Raw genomic sequence first — 18,494 nt, 5'->3', positions numbered from 1 at the left:
AGCCCCCCAAAATTTGTAAGGCAATTTCTCCCGAGTACGGCGATACCCCATATGTGTCCCAAAACTGTTGCCCTGAAATACGACAGGGCTCCAAAGTGAGAGAGCGCCATGCGCATTTGAGGCCTGAATTAGGGATTTGCATGGGGGTCTTCTATGCCAATGATTCCCAAACAGGGTGCCTCCAGCTGTTGCAAAACTCCCAGCATGCCTGGACAGTCAATGGCTGTCCGGCAATACTGGGAGTTATTATTTTGCAACAGCTGGAGGCTCCGTTTTGGAAACAGTAGCGTACCAGACGTTTTTCATTTTTTGGGGGGAGGGGGGCTGTGTAGGGGTATGTGTATATGTAGTGTTTTTTACTTTTTATTTTAGGTTAGTGTTAGTGTAGTGTAGTGTTTTTAGGGTACAGTCACATGGGCAGAGGTTCACAGCAAGTTTGCCACTGGAAGTTTGAGCTGCAGCGCAAAATTTGCGCCATCTCAAACTTGCAGCACTCACTGTAAACCTCCGCCCATGTGAGTGTACCCTGTACATTCACATTGGGGGGGCAAACATCCAGCTGTTGCAAACTCCGAGCATGCCCTTTGGCTGTCCGTGCATGCTGGGAGTTGTAGTTTTGCAACAGCTGGAGGAACGCTGGTTTGGAAACACTAAGTTAAGTAATAAACTTTCAAGTGTTTTGCAACCAAACTTAGTGTTTCCAAACCAGTGTGCCTCCAGCTGTTGCAAAACTACAACTCCCAGCATGCATGGTCTGTCAGTGCATGCTGGGAGTTATAGTTTTGCAACAATTGCAACAGCTGGAGGCACTGAGGTAGGAAACGGACAATGTTTCCCAACTAGTGTGCCTCCAGTTGTTGCAAAACTACAACTCCCAGCATGCCCAGACTGCCCAGGCATGCTGGAAGTTGTAGTTCGGCAATATCTGAAGGATCAGATGTTGCCGAACTACAACTTCCAGCATGCTTGGGCAGTCTGGGCATGCTGGGAGTTGTAGTTTTGCAACATCTGGAGGTCCACAGTTTGGAGACCACTGTATAATGGTCTCCAATCTGTGCTCTTCCAGATGTTAGAGAACTACAACTCCCAGCATGCCTAGACAGACTGAGCATGCTGAGATTTGTAGTTTTGCAACAACTGGAAGAGCACAGATTGGAGACCATTATACAGTGGTCTCCAAACTGTGGACCTCCAGATGTTGCAAAACTACAACTCCCAGCATGCCCAGACTGCCCAAGCATGCTGGAAGTTGTAGTTCGGCAACATCTGATCCTTCAGATATTGCCGAACTACAACTTCCAGCATGCCTGGGCTGTCTGGGCATGCTGGGAGTTGCAGTTTTGAAACTCTCAGAGGCAGCAGTGAGATCGCTTTACGGCGATCTCACTGCTGCCAATGAAGATGCCGCCCTGCTGCCGGAAACTCACCGCCGGGACGCAGCGCCGCCGGGACCGCCTGGAGGACACTGCTCGCGCCGGGACCGCTCGGGACACCGCTCGGACGGGTAAGTGATGCCGGGGGACGGGTCAGGGACACTTAGCAGAGCGGTGTGTGTCCCGATCCCCGTGATCGGGACTCACACACCGCGCTGCTAAGTATTTTCATAGCGAAACGCTGCTATCAGCTAGTCAGATTTGACCAGCTGATAGCAGCGATCGCTGGGGGGGGGGGGGGGTGGAGGATGAAACCCCCCGTGGTCGCACGGTAAGATGGCTGGCTATCAGTGATAGCCACCATCTTACCGGGCGCTGTGGGATGCCGCGAGTAGCGGCAGTAATGTTCATGACGTACCTGTATGTCATGGGTCGGGAACACCTTGCCACCCATGACGTACAGGTATGTCATAGGTCGGGAAGGGGTTAAGGCCTTGATAAATGACACCTAAGATTGCTAAAAGTCCCATTCAGTTAGAATAAAGCAAATCCAGTGGGCGTTTTGTGGGCAAGGTTTCCTAGGCGCACAGTATACGCACTGATTCATGACATGAGACTTTTACAAAAGTTGTACCGCTTTTCTCAATGCCCCTTCAGCCGAGAGCAGACGCAGGCAGCTGTGCAAGGCTGACTGACAGGTGCACTCCACATTTCCTCCATAAACATTAGCCAGCATTTAACCAAAAGGCACATGCACCTTGATAAATGCCAACACGCTGTGCCTAGCACCCACACACCACACTGGCAAAAAAAGCAAATAAAATAAAGCCCCAAAAGATGCCCTTAAAGTCCTTATTAAAAAGTAATAAAAAGTTTTTAAAAATTGGGGGAAGTCCCTCCCCCCAAAAAAATTCAACCATCCCCTTTTTTCCATTTTACAAAAAAAAGTAAAAAAAAGAAACAAACATATTTAGTATTGCCGTGTGGAGAAATGTCCGAACTATTAAAATATAATTTTAATGATACAGAACATGCGTAAGCATAAAAAAATTACCAAATTCCAAAACTGATGATTTTTGGTCACATCACAACCCATCAAAAAGTCATATATATATACTACAGATTATGGTACAAAAATAAGCCCTCATACAACTGCATAAACAGCAAAACAAGAAAGTTATAGGGGGTCAGAATTGGGAAATTTAAAAAAATATTTTTGTTTCAAAAAGTTTGACTTTTTTTTTAAAAAGCAGTACAATAATAGAAAAGCTTCTAAACATGGGTATCACTTTAATTGTATTGACCCACAGAATAAAGAGAACATGTCAGTTTTACCGTAAAATGCACTGCGTAAAAAGTAACCCCCCCACAAGTTACAAATGTTGGGCTTTATTTTCAATTTCCTAATATTATATATTTTTTTGCTTCAGCAAACATTTTCTGATAAAATGAATAGAGATATTACAAAGTAAAATTGGTTGTGGAAAAAAACCAAACCCTCCAGTGGGTATAAAGAAGGAAAAATAAGAGTTATGGCTTTTAAAAAAACGCAAAAATGAAAATTGGCTGCGTCCTGAAGGCCCAAATGGGCTGTGTTCTTAAGGGGTTAAAAGGGTTATCCGATGAATCATAATAAATGTCTGTAGAAACAGAAAAGTAGAAGAATTTACCAGTCCTCCAGTGGTCAGACCTACCCTGATCTCACTTTTATGCCATATCCAGTGACTTGTTTAAAAAGCCTTGAAAAGGTTCTTTATAGGAGTTAAACTAACATTGCTGGAATATCCTTTATGGGAATGAATGAAATCCCAATGATAATTATTGCATTCCTGAGCAGCAGTCTTACCGGGGTGTGTTACTCTTCAGCTAATTTTTTTTTTTTGCTTTATTTGCTCATTACGTATTTTGTATAGTCATTTTATGGTGTTGTTCGCTTCACAGGAGAAGCCACATCTTGTGCTGTCAGTATACGGTGTAATGGCCACAGGTGGAAACTATTTATACCATTGGGGCACATATGAACTGGAGCTAGTACCAAGCAAGGACGCACCCTCGGTGCATTTGGGGCATTAGAATAGATTCTGTCATAGGTCAGTGTTTCCCAGCCAGTGTGCCTCCAGCTATTGCAAAACTACATCTCCCAGCATGCCCGGACAGCCTTTGGCTGTCCGGGCATGCTGGGAGATGTAGTTTTGCAACAGCTGGAGGCACACCGGTTGGGAAACACTGCAGCAGGTGAAAATGTAGAAAGTACACATACTAACATGGAAAATGCAGAAAATCTCTTTATTGTATAAAATCCAAAACACAGGACAGGACAATCATAATGACGCGTTTCAGGCGTGGACCGCCCTTAGTCGTATCACATGATTAAGGGCTGTCCACGCCTGAAACGCATCATTATGATTGTCCTGTCCTGTGTTTCCGATTTTATACAATAAAGGGATTTTCTGCATTTTTCACGCTGGCAATTTCTTCTCCTATATTATGTTGCTAATATATAATTATATCAGTTCTATCTACTGTAGCATTAATATTTAGGAAGTTGAATTGGACTTTTTTTTTTGTGCGTCATATGGCATGTTTATCATTTCAGCACTGTATGGTAGGGTTATGTATATACAGTAAGACAATGCACCATAGGCAATGACCAACAGTAGGAACAATACCGGGCACAATTCACAGTAAGAGGCATGTTTACTTTATGGCCCTAGGCTTGATCAATATGCTATGAAAACATATTAGGGTATATGTTAAATGGGAATCTCATTAAAACATTTTCTGCTATTGCACTCCTTATGGTAAATAAAAAATCTTTCTAATGTACTTTGTTTAAAAAAAAATTAAGTTTTCTATGTTCTATTTGTGTTTAAAAAAGCTCCCTACTTGTCCAGAACACATTTCCCCCTCATCTCTTGCACAGAGTTTGGACTCCTGCTGGGCTGGCAGAAGTCCAAAAGCAGGAACTGCAGTCTGGAGTGCTGAGGAATGTGTGTGCGCAGCCTTAGCCAATCACAGCTCATCTCACACACTGAACTGCTCTGGGCTGTGTGTAGTAGAGTGAGGGAGGAAGTTCTCCCCTATATGGCTTCAGATGATGTCACGCCTGCTGGGGAACGCCCCCTTCCCAGTCTGTGAATAATCTGACTAAGACTGAGCAGAAAATACAGAGCAACATCAAGGTGAAAAACTAAAATATAATAAAAATAAAAGCAGGGGGTGGTTTATCATGATGGGGGGCAGTGAACTGGGAGGATTATAACATTTAACAAGATCATGAGAGGTTCTCTTTAAGTACAGTGGTCTCTTACAATATGAATTGGTTTCCAGGACAACCATTATATGTTCAAACCATTGTATGTTGAGACCATAACTCTATGTAAACCTGGAATTGGTTCTGAAGCCCCCAAAATGTCTCCAAAAAAGAAAAAAGTGAGGATTAAAGAAAATAAGTAGATAACTAATGGAGATAAAGCAAATCCTTACATATAAAAGTAAGAAAGATCTGCTGGGAGCCTTTAAATCACTGTCCATGTAGAGGACAGGAGCTTCTTCAGGGTCCTGTACAGTACACAGTGTCCCAAAAAAGTTAAATGAAGCTGCCCTCAACTGGTGTCCAAAGGAGCAGCTAATCCTGGCACAGGTAAAGAGTACAGAATTTGTAATACCTCCCTGTACTGTAGGGAGGCGCTACCAGACACCAGTCAGTGCATACATTTCAGCAATAAAGGGGTTTTACCAGTCAATGCCCATTCTGATTGGTCAGTTCTTCCAGCCATTGACACGTTTCGCAGATCTGGACTGTCCAGATCCCCAGATCCAGAAAAAATCATATTGAAAATATTGTAACCTGAGGCCATTGTAAGTTGAGGGTTGCAGGTCTACCATGTGCAAGCAGTGGATGTGCAGCCAACAGTGATGTAAGTGAAGGGGCACAAAAATGACAATGTTTTGTTCAGCCCAGGCAACACATTAAATAAAGGGAATGTATCAGCAAGGTTTTTTTTTCTAATTAAAAGCAGATACCGAAACATTTTCTTTTATTCTAATCAGTTTCTATTTACTGATTTGTCATTTCTTTTTTTTTCTTTTTTGTTTATTAGTATGGGGGCAGATATCTTCCCTGAGCTGTTTAACTAAGCACTTAGAGATATGCTTAACAGCAAGCCTCATGGACATAGACAACAATACACAGGAGCTGTCCCATTCAGATGAATTGAAGATGCTACTGAGCATTCTCTGTAAACTTTTAAGAGGCCATTCTATAGGGAGAGGGGATGCTGATCTCTGCTGTGAATGGTGGTGGAGCCAGTGTTATCTATCTACTGGTGTCACCTCTCACTGTACTCCTGTCTGTTCTGAGAAGAAAGGCATTACTGGGAAATTATCTGTACAGAACAGGAAGTGTCTTAGTTTTCAGAAATAGAAACTGAAAGATTTCATGATTATTTTAGAATATAGAGAGTAAAATGCAAAATTAGAAAAAAACGTCAGCAACAATTCTTTAAAAAAAATGTTTACCATAAAAACTTGGCTTAAACAGTGGATCATTTCCTTCAAAAACCTGTCACGTAAAAAAACTTTTGCCATGTCCTAGCGATATGTCAAAAGTTTAAAACGGTGGGGATCTGAATGTTCATACCTCTAGCGATCGGGAGAATGAGCCAGGAGAAGTCTGCTCTGTCGCGCACTCCTCTCCCTGCTCTAATTCATGTGATCGAGATGTTCCCCATAGACTTACATTACGAAATGGTTTTGATTGTGATATGGAGTCAGGAGAGAACGTGCCTAGTGCAAAGGCTCGTTCTCCCAATTGGTGGAGGTCTGAAGACCACTGCCGAACAAAATGTTTGACATGTCTCTAGGACTTGTCAAAAGTGTTTTTAAAAGACAGTGCCCATTTAAGCCATGTAAAAGGCTCCTTAAATGAGCGCTAGTAGATGAGTGCTCATATTGGGAATGGGTCTATCCATCTAAGGAGCCTTACTCAATAAAATGTATGAAGTTTTCATTCCTTACAGTAATATTTTCCCCCAATAATCTCTTACCTGCAGGTGAGCATCAGTGAGTCATTTGTGTTGATCACAAGTTCGTCAGTGTTGATGTCCAGAACAGGCGGGGTCATAGAATATCCACTCACCAGATCTACAAAAAAACAGAAGAGAATACAGTATAAAAAAAACAGATCTCTCAAATCCGGGCTCTTGTTTCACATTTCAAATTAATTCAGCTAATTGGACACGAAGTCTTTGCCATTTAGCCGAAGTAACTACCCCCCAACTCCCATCTGTGTCAACATATTTAAGAAAGTTAAACAAAGTGCTGTTCATATTTAGGCAGAAATCCTGGGGAATGTTTAATGTCAAAAACCCGCTGTGGCACCAATCCTGGACTTCAGAATTAATGTAGATCCCTGAGCTAATGACTCTTGTTGGAAAAGCTAGAACGTAGCATATGTAGGCTGGGTAGGGGGCAGGGGAGAGGATCATTTCATCCATCACATCTGATTGCAGTCCTTACGAGGAGGAATTTACTAGTTTTTTAATTAAAATATCCCAGGCATTGTTTTTATTTCGTTTCCCAAGTCTTCTTTGAAAATGTGTCGTTTATTGTGATTTTGGCTAAATGAAGCAAAGGAAAACTTTCAACACCAGCGCTTGTTGCTTTTGATAGAAAGCAGAGACATTAAGTCAAGTTATGATGTAGTTCCAAACACATTGATAAATTTACCTGCTGCCTTCACACATTAGAGGTTTCAAATTTGTGAGCCTAGAATTGAGGCTGTTTTCTCCTAAAGAAAACACCCTCTTGGTGTTCAACTAGCCCTCCAGTAGACCATCTATTAGGCCAGTGTTTCCCCACCCAGTCCACAAGGCACACCAACAGTCCAGGATTTTAATTTTTCCCTGTTCTATTCCAATGGAGTAATTGAAAAAACCCGGAATGTTGGTGTGCCTTGAGGACTGGGTTGGGAAACACTGTATTAGGCCAATGTTCCCCAACCTGTGGCTCTCCAAATGTTGATAAACTACTGCTACCATCATACACTCTTGGGGAATAAAGAGAGTTGTAATTGGCTGGAGAGTCACAGGTTGGGAAACATTGGCCTAATACAATGCTGTACAAATTGTGTGACGCAGGAGATGAGTGTGTCAGCAGCAGTCTCCAGGGGTGTTGTGGGACCATCTTGTCTCACAGCAACAGCCCCACTGGGTACTGTTTTTTTAGTGGCCACGGCCTGTGCTGGCTCATCTTGAACTGGCAGCCGGCCATTTTATATCAGTGATCATCAGTAGCTGCCAGCACAACTGTCAGGAAACAAGTGGGAGCCACTGAGTCTGCTCCTGGGCCTGCCAGACAGAGAGTCACAGGCCAGGTGTGTAGAGATGAATGAAGAATGATGAAAGGGGTTAAGTAAATGGCATAAGGGGTGATAAGGAGTGTAAATGAAATGGTACAAGGGTGATAAGGGGTTTTAATGAAATGGTATGTGTCACGATGCCGGCTGGCAGGTAGTGGATCCTCTGTGCCAGAGAGGGATTGGCGTGGACCGTGCTAGAGGATCGGTTCTAAGTCACTACTGGTTTTCACCAGAGCCCGCCGCAAAGCGGGATGGTCTTGCTGCGGCGGTAGTGACCAGGTCGTATCCCCTAGCAACGGCTCAACCTCTCTGGCTGCTGAAGATAGGCGCGGTACAAGGGAGTAGACAGAAGCAAGGTCGGACGTAGCAGAAGGTCGGGGCAGGCAGCAAGGATCGTAGTCAGGGGCAACGGCAGAAGGTCTGGAATCACAGGCAAGGAACACACAAGGAACGCTTTCACTGGCACTAGGGCAACAAGATCCGGCGAGGGAGTGAAGGGGAAGTGAGGTGATATAGGGAAGTGCACAGGTGTAAACACTAATTGGAACCACTGCACCAATCAGCGGTGCAGTGGCCCTTTAAATCGCAAAGACCCGGCGCGCGCGCGCCCTAGGGAGCGGGGCCGCGCGCGCCGGGACAGAACTGACGGGGAGCGAGTAAGGTACGGGAGCCGGGGTGCGCATCGCGAGCGGGCGCTACCCGCATCGCGAATCGCATCCCGGCCGGAGGTAGTAACGCAGCGCCCCGGGTCCGTGGAACCGACCGGGGCGCTGCAGTGAGGGAAGTGTAGCGAGCGCTCCGGGGAGGAGCGGGGACCCGGAGCGCTCGGCGTAACAGTACCCCCCCCCTTGGGTCTCCCCCTCTTCTTGGGGCCTGAGAACCTGAGGATCAGACTTTTGTCCAGGATATTGTCCTCAGGTTCCCAGGACCTCTCTTCTGGACCACAACCCTCCCAATCCACTAAAAAAAAAGTTCTTCCCCTGACCTTTTTAGAGGCCAAAATCTCTTTGACAGAGAAGATGTCCGAGGAGCCGGAAACAGGAGTGGGAGGAACAGATTTAGGAGAAAAACGGTTGAGGATGAGAGGTTTAAGAAGAGAGACGTGAAAGGCATTAGGGATACGAAGAGAAGGAGGAAGAAGAAGTTTGTAAGAGACAGGATTAATTTGACACAAAACTTTAAAAGGACCAAGATAGCGTGGTCCCAACTTATAGCTCGGGACACGGAAACGGACATATTTAGCGGAGAGCCATACCTTGTCTCCAGGGGAAAAAATGGGAGGAGCTCTTCTTTTCTTATCTGCGAATCTCTTCATGCGAGAAGAAGCCTGTAAGAGAGAATTTTGGGTCTCTTTCCATATGGTGGAAAGATCACGAGAAATTTCATCCACAGCGGGCAGACCAGAGGGCAAGGGGGTAGGGAGGGGGGGAAGAGGGTGACGGCCGTACACCACGAAAAACGGAGATTTGGAGGAAGATTCAGAGATTCTGAAATTATACGAGAATTCGGCCCAAGGTAGAAGATCTGCCCAGTCATCCTGGCGGGAGGAAACAAAATGTCGTAAATAGTCACCCAAGATCTGGTTAATTCTCTCTACTTGTCCATTGGATTGAGGATGGTATGCAGAAGAAAAATTTAATTTAATCTTGAGTTGTTTACAGAGAGCCCTCCAGAATTTAGACACAAATTGGACGCCTCTATCCGAGACGATCTGTGTAGGCAACCCGTGAAGACGAAAAATGTGTACAAAAAATTGTTTAGCCAACTGAGGCGCTGAAGGAAGACCAGGAAGAGGGATGAAATGTGCCATTTTGGAGAATCGATCAACGACCACCCAAATAACAGTGTTGCCATGGGATGGGGGTAAGTCAGTAATAAAATCCATACCAATCAGAGACCAAGGTTGTTCGGGGACAGGTAGAGGATGAAGAAAACCAGCGGGCTTCTGGCGAGGAGTCTTATCCCGGGCACAGATAGTGCAGGCTCGCACAAAGTCCACCACATCAGTCTCTAGAGTCGGCCACCAATAGAAGCGAGAGATGAGTTGCACAGATTTCTTGATGCCCGCATGACCTGCGAGATGGGAGGAGTGACCCCATTTGAGGATCCCAAGGCGTTGGCGTGGAGAAACAAAGGTCTTTCCTGGAGGAGTTTGCCTGATGGAGGCTGGAGAAGTGGAAATCAGGCAGTCAGGAGGAATGATGTGTTGAGGAGAGAGTTCAATTTCAGAGGCATCTGAGGAACGAGAGAGAGCATCGGCCCTAATGTTTTTATCAGCAGGCCGAAAGTGAATTTCAAAATTAAATCGGGCAAAGAACAGAGACCACCTGGCCTGACGAGGATTCAGCCGTTGGGCAGACTGGAGGTAGGAGAGGTTCTTGTGATCGGTGTAAATAATAACTGGAAATCTTGATCCCTCCAGCAGATGCCTCCATTCCTCAAGTGCTAATTTAATGGCTAGAAGCTCTCGATCCCCGATGGAGTAGTTCCTCTCCGCCGGAGAGAAGGTCCTGGAAAAAAAACCACAAGTAACAGCATGCCCGGAAGAGTTTTTTTGTAGAAGGACAGCTCCAGCTCCCACTGAGGAGGCATCAACCTCCAATAGGAAGGGTTTAGATGGGTCAGGTCTGGAGAGCACGGGAGCCGAAGAAAAGGCAGACTTGAGTCGTTTAAAGGCGTCTTCCGCTTGAGGAGGCCAAGACTTGGGATCGGCATTTTTTTTTGTTAAAGCCACAATAGGAGCCACAATGGTAGAAAAATGTGGAATAAATTGCCTGTAATAATTGGCGAACCCCAAAAAACGTTGGATGGCACGGAGTCCGGAGGGGCGTGGCCAATCTAAGACGGCAGAGAGTTTATCTGGGTCCATTTGTAGTCCCTGGCCAGAGACCAAGTATCCTAGAAAAGGAAGAGATTGGCATTCAAACAGACATTTCTCTATTTTGGCATAGAGTTGATTATCACGAAGTCTCTGAAGAACCATACGGACATGCTGGCGGTGTTCTTCAAGATTGGCAGAAAAAATCAGGATATCGTCCAGATATACAACAACACAGGAGTATAGTAGATCACGAAAAATTTCATTAACAAAGTCTTGGAAGACGGCAGGGGCGTTGCATAGACCAAAGGGCATGACCAGATACTCAAAGTGTCCATCTCTGGTGTTAAATGCCGTTTTCCATTCATCCCCCTCTCTGATGCGGATGAGATTATAAGCACCTCTTAAGTCCAGTTTGGTAAAAATATGGGCACCTTGGAGACGATCAAAGAGTTCAGAGATGAGGGGTAGGGGGTAGCGGTTCTTAACCGTGATTTTATTAAGACCGCGGTAGTCAATGCAAGGACGTAGAGAGCCATCTTTTTTGGACACAAAGAAAAATCCGGCTCCGGCAGGAGAGGAGGATTTACGGATAAAGCCCTTTTTTAAATTTTCTTGGACGTATTCAGACATGGCAAGAGTCTCTGGGACGGACAGAGGATAGATTCTGCCCCGGGGTGGAGTAGTGCCCGGGAGGAGGTCAATGGGACAATCATAAGGCCTGTGAGGAGGTAGAGTCTCAGCTTGTTTTTTGCAAAAAACGTCCGCAAAGTCCATATAGGCCTTAGGGAGACCGGTTACATGAGGAAGCACAGGGACACGGCAAGGTTTACTGGGAACCGGTTTTAAGCAGTCCTTGGAACAAGAGGGCCCCCAACTCTTGATCTCCCCAGTGGACCAATCCAGGATTGGGGAATGGAGTTGAAGCCAGGGAAGTCCAAGAAGGATTTCAGAAGTGCAATTGGGGAGGACCAACAGTTCAATCCTCTCGTGATGAGATCCGATGCACATTAGAAGGGGCTCCGTGCGGAAACGTATAGTACAGTCCAATCTTTCATTGTTTACACAATTGATGTAGAGGGGTCTGGCGAGACTGGTCACCGGGATGTTGAACCTGTTGACGAGAGAGGCTAAGATGAAATTTCCTGCAGATCCAGAGTCCAAGAAGGCCACAGCAGAGAAGGAGAAGGCAGAGGCAGACATCCGCACAGGCACAGTAAGACGTGGAGAAGCAGAGTAGACATCAAGGACTGTCTCACCATTGTGCGGAGTCAGCGGACGTCTTTCCAGGCGGGGAGGACGGATAGGACAATCCTTCAGGAAGTGTTCGGTACTAGCACAGTACAGGCAGAGATTCTCCATGCGGCGTCGTGTCCTCTCTTGGGGTGTCAGGCGAGACCGGTCGACCTGCATAGCCTCCACGGCGGGAGGCACAGGAACAGATTGCAGGGGACCAGAGGAGAGAGGAGCCGGGGAGAAGAAACGCCTCGTGCGAACAGAGTCCATATCCTGGCGGAGCTCCTGACGCCGTTCGGAAAAACGCATGTCAATGCGAGTGGCAAGATGGATGAGTTCATGTAGGTTAGCAGGGATTTCTCGTGCGGCCAGAACATCTTTAATGTTGCTGGATAGGCCTTTTTTAAAGGTCGCGCAGAGTGCCTCATTATTCCAGGATAATTCTGAAGCAAGGGTACGGAACTGTACGGCATACTCGCCAACGGAAGAATTACCCTGGACCAGGTTCAACAGGGCAGTCTCAGCAGAAGAGGCTCGGGCAGGTTCCTCAAAGACACTTCGAATCTCCGAGAAGAAGGAGTGTACAGAGGCAGTGACGGGGTCATTGCGGTCCCAGAGCGGTGTGGCCCAAGCCAGGGCTTTTCCAGACAGCAGGCTGACTACGAAAGCCACCTTAGACCTTTCAGTGGGGAACTGGTCCGACATCATCTCCAAGTGTAATGAACATTGGGAAAGAAAGCCACGGCAAAACTTAGAGTCCCCATCAAATTTATCCGGCAAGGATAGTCGTATTCCAGAAGCGGCCACTCGCTGCGGAGGAGGTACAGGAGCTGGCGGAGGAGATGATTGCTGGAGCTGTGGTAGTAACTGTTGTAGCATAACAGTCAGTTGAGACAGCTGTTGGCCTTGTTGCGCAATCTGTTGTGACTGCTGGGCGACCACCGTGGTGAGGTCAGCGACAACTGGCAGAGGAACTTCAGCGGGATCCATGGCCGGATCTACTGTCACGATGCCGGCTGGCAGGTAGTGGATCCTCTGTGCCAGAGAGGGATTGGCGTGGACCGTGCTAGAGGATCGGTTCTAAGTCACTACTGGTTTTCACCAGAGCCCGCCGCAAAGCGGGATGGTCTTGCTGCGGCGGTAGTGACCAGGTCGTATCCCCTAGCAACGGCTCAACCTCTCTGGCTGCTGAAGATAGGCGCGGTACAAGGGAGTAGACAGAAGCAAGGTCGGACGTAGCAGAAGGTCGGGGCAGGCAGCAAGGATCGTAGTCAGGGGCAACGGCAGAAGGTCTGGAATCACAGGCAAGGAACACACAAGGAACGCTTTCACTGGCACTAGGGCAACAAGATCCGGCGAGGGAGTGAAGGGGAAGTGAGGTGATATAGGGAAGTGCACAGGTGTAAACACTAATTGGAACCACTGCACCAATCAGCGGTGCAGTGGCCCTTTAAATCGCAAAGACCCGGCGCGCGCGCGCCCTAGGGAGCGGGGCCGCGCGCGCCGGGACAGAACTGACGGGGAGCGAGTAAGGTACGGGAGCCGGGGTGCGCATCGCGAGCGGGCGCTACCCGCATCGCGAATCGCATCCCGGCCGGAGGTAGTAACGCAGCGCCCCGGGTCCGTGGAACCGACCGGGGCGCTGCAGTGAGGGAAGTGTAGCGAGCGCTCCGGGGAGGAGCGGGGACCCGGAGCGCTCGGCGTAACAGTATGGGGGGGGGGGGAGGGGTGAAAAAAGGCACAGGGGGTGATAAAGAGGGGATGAAATGGTAGAGGGGGTCATGAAATGGCCCAGAGGGGTGATGAAGAGGGGGTGATGATATGGCACAGACAGTGGGATCAGGGAGGTGGGGGTGAAGTTGCACTGGGGGTGAAGAAGGAGGGAATGAAATGGCCCTTGCCAGACGTGGGTACAATGTTGTGCCTGTTGTTCCCACCTGTGGAACATTCAAACAGATAAAACATAGCAAGCAACCGTCTTCATTTATCTGTCTTCACGTGTATGTACACAAGGAGCGACACTTTTTCTGGCTATTATATAACGTGTATATGGTAATTTTCCTGTAGATTTCTGCTTTGCAGGCATTATCTGTAAGTTGCAGTTCTCCTAGAGCTAGTGGGTGAAACTCTCTCGTCCCACCTCCATAGACTTGTCTAAGCTGATTTTCAGAGAAATTTTTAGCAAAAGGAGGTGGGGAAGTTTGTTAACAGAACAAAAAAGCATGTGTTGTGTAATTAAGCTATATTACAAAGCTTCTTAAATTCGCTGGCACTATTGATCTATGCAAAGTGACAGTGCCTATTTAAGTTTCTGAACTGAGACTGAGATTTGGAGCGATGTGATGGTGCCCTAAAACATACGAGGCTCAAGACCGTGCTATTCACAGAAGGTTGCCTACACTGTATATAATTGCAGCAAAACCTTCAGCTGTAGGAAGTCTTTAGCGAAAAGCCACAATTTTGGCAAGTTGGAGAACTCTTTACCTGAAAAATTACGTTTTAATGTTTTTTTTTCATTTTATTTAACATTCCTGACCTTTTATCAGACTATGCCTGCACTAGAAATCGATATGGAGACTCCAGCTGTAGTTGGAGAGATTTTTAATATAGATGATTATATAGAAGATAATTTAGATATAAAATCTAGCGGGTAAAATAAAGATCAGCTGGGCATAAATTGCAATAAAAAAAAACAGGAGAACGGGGTTCTAAGGATTCAAGTATCGGACAAGGTGCCAGATTCAAATTTAATCTACAGATCACGGAGTAGATTTATGACGTTAGGTATAGAAATGTGCGGTTTGGCAGCATTTTTAATGGAAAACCCACGTTAAGTAGTACCCATGCCGCACAGTGACAGACATATGAGCTATACACAGAGAGAAATCTTTATTTAATGCAGCTGCTTTCTGCACTCTATTTCTATGTGCACTTTACGTTCATTTGCCTTCTATTCAACAAACAAGGACCGTTACAAACACTTCGTTCCTGTTACCAACAATCTGACACTAGTGAAATTATAGAACTTGCCATTGACTAGCTAATGGAGGTGGCACAGGATTTTTTTTGCCAAAAAGGTGACCTCATTTTATGGTATTGTATAAAAAAAAAAATCCTAATTGATGGGTTGGATTACATGCAAATTGCCTGGCAGTAACAACTGTGAAGGTAATGGAGATAGATGAGGTTTTAAATCTCAGGTTGTCCACGCCGACTGTAGTTTTTTTTGGCTTGACCCGGAGCTACGTGAAAGAAATGGGGATCGTGTCATTGTAAAGGTTACAGTGGGAAACAACTGGGTCTTATGTTATGCCACCAAGGTAGAGAAGAAATGTTTGAGGTCATAAATGCCACATACATGTGCTGAGGATTTTCAGCATACATTATACATATTAAAATATGGAATAAAATAGCAAAGCAGTATATGAGCCCCTTAGGGCCCCTTTACACCTAGGAAATGTAGCAGGTGCCAACTGATTCATTTGGCGTTAGGACTGCTCGAAAATGCGCTGTCTCTATGAGTGAAATCTACTGAAAGAATGAACATGTCTGGGATCCGTATTCAGCAGAATGCCATTAAAAACAATGGAAGGCTGCTACACCAAAAAATACTGCAGCTCGGGAAATATGTATAGTGAATGGGCCAATTGCGCAGCATAGAGCGCCCATATTATATACAGTATCTTTTACAATTAACCGGAAATGTGAGTTTGAAATGAAACTCTTGTTCAGCCCCTTACATGCAATCTAATAGTTTTAAACTGCTTCTATGGGTGGGCCCCCTTACCGAATAGGCCCTTATGCAATTGCACATGTTTGCAAAAAGTATGTCAATTTAGTATTGAGGTAAATTAAATTCATGTTAAAATGCTCTTAGTATTAAGGTAAATGAACACTCAAACACTGAATACACCAATAGCTGATCTCGTGAACATATAACAACATACAGAATAACATTGCCTTGATATTTATTTCTATGTATGTTTTATCCATAGTTGATGTCATGTGATTTTGTCGTTTTGGCTGGGTTAACAGTTTTTTTGTAATATATCTTTGGCTCATGTGGACAACACCTTCCTGCCATCCTGGCAAAAGAGGCATTTTTTGTCATAAAGTGTTGGCGTGTGTATGACAGTCGTGGTTGGGTGTATGGATGTGTAGTTTGTTGTGATTGGTGCAAAATTACATTTTGAATTTACAATTACATGTAAATTACAGAAAAATGTGATTGCTCTCAATATTTGTAAGAGACCTTTCCATCTAGGGAAGTGGTTGTTGGGGGCAGCATGTGCTGGACTGGTGTTTTATTGAGGTTTATAGGGACTATATAGAGGTCTCTATTACAATGATCATGCTCCTTCCTATTCAGATCAATCACAATTCTCCTGGAGGGGGAACTCATATTATTCATGGTGTCACTCTTTTGTTTACAAATGACAGAATGCAGTATATACCAGTTAGTATTGTGTGAATATGATCTTCACCCTGATCAATCATAACCATCCAACAAGTACACAAACATATTTCACATTCACCAAGTGGGTCTATAGCTTTCAAATACTATGGCTGAATTTCCATCTGTGTCCAGCCCCCAGTAGTTAGCATGTGACATTCTGAAAAATTTGTCAACATTTTTGAAAAATAAGGCTATGTGCACAAACAATGAAGCTGGACGCTCTGTGTCACAACGGACACCTACAGGTCCCGATGGGTCTCATTGACTTTCAATGGGTCCTTTTGGGTTTCAGTCTGGTGTCCATCGTTTTGGAGGATTTGAGCTTAAAACTCAACTTAAAACTACTATGTGCAGTAATTTTTTTCTTTTGTCCAATTAAAAAATTGCAGTTTTTAGTACGCTTTGTGAAAATCTAGTTAAACTTAGTAACCATTATATGACAACTGACTCTGTATAGATCAATATGTATTTAGCTATCAACAGTACATGCCCTTTCGTACAGCTTTCTATACAGACAAACCTCGCTCCTGGATCTTTTCATGGACTATATTGTCTCTTGCATATCATATTTGGGAGAACTGCTTTCTTGTAAGTATTTTTTATGAAATGGTAGATAGTGTCTACAAAACTGAAGGCAATACTGAAACGGACAGATCATATAATCTTCATTTATTTATTACATGGTTTGGACTCAAAAGTGTGGTGTGCTGTACTCCTGAATCCGCAACACATATGCTTGAGGAAAATGACCCGAACATAGTGGGGGGTAAATTATTACTGTTGTACTATCGAGGTCAGACATAAAATTATCAACAATTCTTGCTCAAAAATGTGTGACTTTTGTCACCAAAACGCTCCCAACAAATTCTCTTCACTTTTAGGGTGCATTCACACTGCAGAATCTCCGTTCGCTGAATTCAGCAGGTCTTTCTTAACAGTTACGATAAAATTTCTGAAATGCAATTTTTCTTTTTTTTAAAAGGGCAAATTCTTGAGATTCATGTTGACTCCAACCAGGAGCATACTTATAAGCTAACATATCCGATAACCATTTAACCATTTCAAGGGGTACTCCAGCGCAAAACATCTTATCACCTATCAAAAGGATAGGGGATAAGATGTTAGATCGCGGGGATCCTGCCGCTGGGGACCCCCGCGATCGCCGGCGCGGCACACTGGTCATCCGTGCACGGAGAAAACTCTCCATTCAGGTATATGGGAGGAGGCGTGACGGCTATGTACTACGTGGCATGACGACACGAACACAGGAGCTCCAGGCTCCCGTGTTCCTGATAAGATGTTTTGCACCAGAGTACCTCTTTAAAGCAATCACTGTTCACATTAGACAGACAATTATTTAAGATTCATATTTAATTTACATTGTGCGCCACTTTGATAGATTAGTCGCATGTACGCAAGTCATAAATGGTTCTTATCTCTTTAAAGAATAGATGCATGGAATGAAAAATGTACCCTATAGTAACTAGCTGACTATCTTTGCTCCAATGGCACCCATGCCTGTCCGCGCTTGTATATATCAGCAACCAATTTTGCTGACGTGTATAGGCTACAGCAGGCACAATTGTGGTGTTAACCTACCCTAAGCACACTCCCCAGAGGCCTTCAGCAGGCCCAGGTGTGACATTCAGCATGTAATCTACTATATTTTATAGTCACTATTGACCATGGTATCTATGGGATGGGAGGGGTAGGTATGTGTTTTTTTTTTTTAAAGGCTGAAATACCCCTTTAAAGAGACACTCCTTCAAGTGAACCACAAATGTAGATGACAACTACCATTTATTGGCCATAGAGGGCACTACACTACTTCACACAACCACAACGAGGATAAAAAAAACACATTATGATGTTTGGGGTTGCCCATAGCAACCAAAGAAATAAAATCTGTTCTGCGATTGATTGCAAGGGACAACAAAGACAGGTTTTCTTTGTTTTGCCAGTTTGATAAATCTCCCTATTAGATTGTTAATTGAAGTTTAACATCTTAAAGGGGTACTCCGGCCCTTAGACATCTTATCCCCTATCCAAAGGATAGGGGATAAGATGACTGATCACGGGGGTCCCGCCGCACCCCGTTAAAATCAGTCCCCGGAGCGTGTTCGCTCCGGGTCTGATTACTGTCGATCAGAGGGCCGGAGCATTGTGATGTCACAGCTCCGCCCCTGTGTGACATCACATCCCGCCCCCTCAATGCAAGCCTATGGGAGGGGGCGTGACGCCCCTCCCATA

The 18,494-nt window shown here is 45.2% G+C and overlaps 1 protein-coding gene across 12 annotated transcripts in view; it reads right to left on the bottom strand.

Moving 5' to 3' along the window:
- FLT4 (fms related receptor tyrosine kinase 4) overlaps nucleotides 1-18,494 on the bottom strand; it is a 350,628-nt gene that overhangs the window by 86,590 nt on the left and 245,544 nt on the right. For all 12 annotated transcript variants that reach the window (XM_056516978.1, XM_056516982.1, XM_056516985.1 and 9 more), the window contains one exon: nucleotides 6,422-6,518. In XM_056516978.1, the coding sequence (XP_056372953.1) occupies nucleotides 6,422-6,518 (97 nt within the window). The remainder of the gene's footprint in view (nucleotides 1-6,421; nucleotides 6,519-18,494) is intronic.

Source organism: Hyla sarda, chromosome 4 (genome assembly GCF_029499605.1).
Source record: "Hyla sarda isolate aHylSar1 chromosome 4, aHylSar1.hap1, whole genome shotgun sequence".
Classification (NCBI taxonomy): domain Eukaryota; kingdom Metazoa; phylum Chordata; class Amphibia; order Anura; family Hylidae; genus Hyla; species Hyla sarda.
This window is presented reverse-complemented; position numbering and strand designations above follow the sequence as displayed.